This window comes from Sinocyclocheilus anshuiensis, unplaced genomic scaffold (genome assembly GCF_001515605.1).
Source record: "Sinocyclocheilus anshuiensis isolate Anshui unplaced genomic scaffold, SAMN03320099.WGS_v1.1 scaffold263, whole genome shotgun sequence".
NCBI lineage: Eukaryota > Metazoa > Chordata > Actinopteri > Cypriniformes > Cyprinidae > Sinocyclocheilus > Sinocyclocheilus anshuiensis.
The window spans coordinates 1917653-1918721 of NW_015549593.1; the positions used below are offsets into that span (position 1 = coordinate 1917653).

Here is a 1069-nt window from a genome sequence, read left to right on the forward strand (position 1 = left end):
TTTCTAGTTGTGTCCTCTTTTGGAAGGCCAAACAAAGTAGTTTCACTTTCACAACGAAACAGCGTCACACACGGCTGGCTAGAGTGAGCGGTGGCGGCCTAGAGTGAGGAACGGCCGGCGGTCTTGCGGCAACCACATGTGACGACCCCGGGCTGGACTCCGCTTCGTCCACGGTGAAAGCCGATCCATGCAAATCTTCCCACACAGTGACGTAGATGTGGGGGCGTGTTTAAACGAGGTGTTTTAGGAGGGTGTGGACAAGTCTTAACTTTTATAAAGAATATCTCTTTGGGTTTGAGACTTTAGTCTTTGCAACTTTAGGGATCTTATCTATGCACGAACAGCTTGTAAAACTCCAAAGAGAAAGGAAAATTTGAAATTGCATCATATGACCCCTTTAATTAGCATCAAGGTCCCTCAACAAATCACCTATTGCCTCTCTAGGTAAAGCTGGATTTTGGATCACCCAAGCCATTGAGGCGGGAAGCTATTGAGGAGGAGGCATCAGTGGATTTTGTTTTTATTCCACCTGAGACAAAGGAGAGAGTGCTAACTGAGCACCAGAAAGAGGTCAAAAGGACTAAACGGTAAGTTTGGTTTAAGTTCTTTCACAATTGTTTCATGGCATGGCAGATGTCTAAAATCCAAAGTTTAGATGTCACCGTTAAGATTCTCTAAGCATTTTGAAAAGAAATTGTCAGGACTGATGTTTTTCTGTTTATGTTGATGTTTTCTGCCTTGATTTTGTGTTTGCATAAGGGTTGACATTCCTGCGCTCTATAATAATCTGGATGCATCCCTGGACACAACAGTCTATTCACAGTATACTCAGAGTCAAGAGGAGTCCATGTATGTTTTGGAGTTATGGCTTTGTTTTTGTTTTACTCGTGTGTGTGTGTGTGTGTGTGTGTATATATATATATATATATATATATATATTACCCACTGTAAAAAAATGTTCTTTTTAGGAACAAATTGACGAAAGATGAAAAGCATCAACCAGAGGAAGAGGCTGATGTTCAGCTAAAGGTAAAACAGCTTTTTTTTTTTTTTTTTCTCGTGCACTGTT

At 41.1% G+C, this 1069-nt stretch overlaps 1 protein-coding gene across 2 annotated transcripts in view; it reads left to right on the forward strand.

The window, feature by feature from the left end:
* Positions 1 to 1069, forward strand: part of rif1 (replication timing regulatory factor 1) — a 22603-nt gene that overhangs the window by 15856 nt on the left and 5678 nt on the right. For both annotated transcript variants that reach the window (XM_016446786.1, XM_016446787.1), the window contains 3 exons: positions 445 to 587; positions 760 to 849; positions 969 to 1029. In XM_016446786.1, coding sequence (XP_016302272.1) covers positions 445 to 587; positions 760 to 849; positions 969 to 1029 — 294 coding nt within the window. The remainder of the gene's footprint in view (positions 1 to 444; positions 588 to 759; positions 850 to 968; positions 1030 to 1069) is intronic.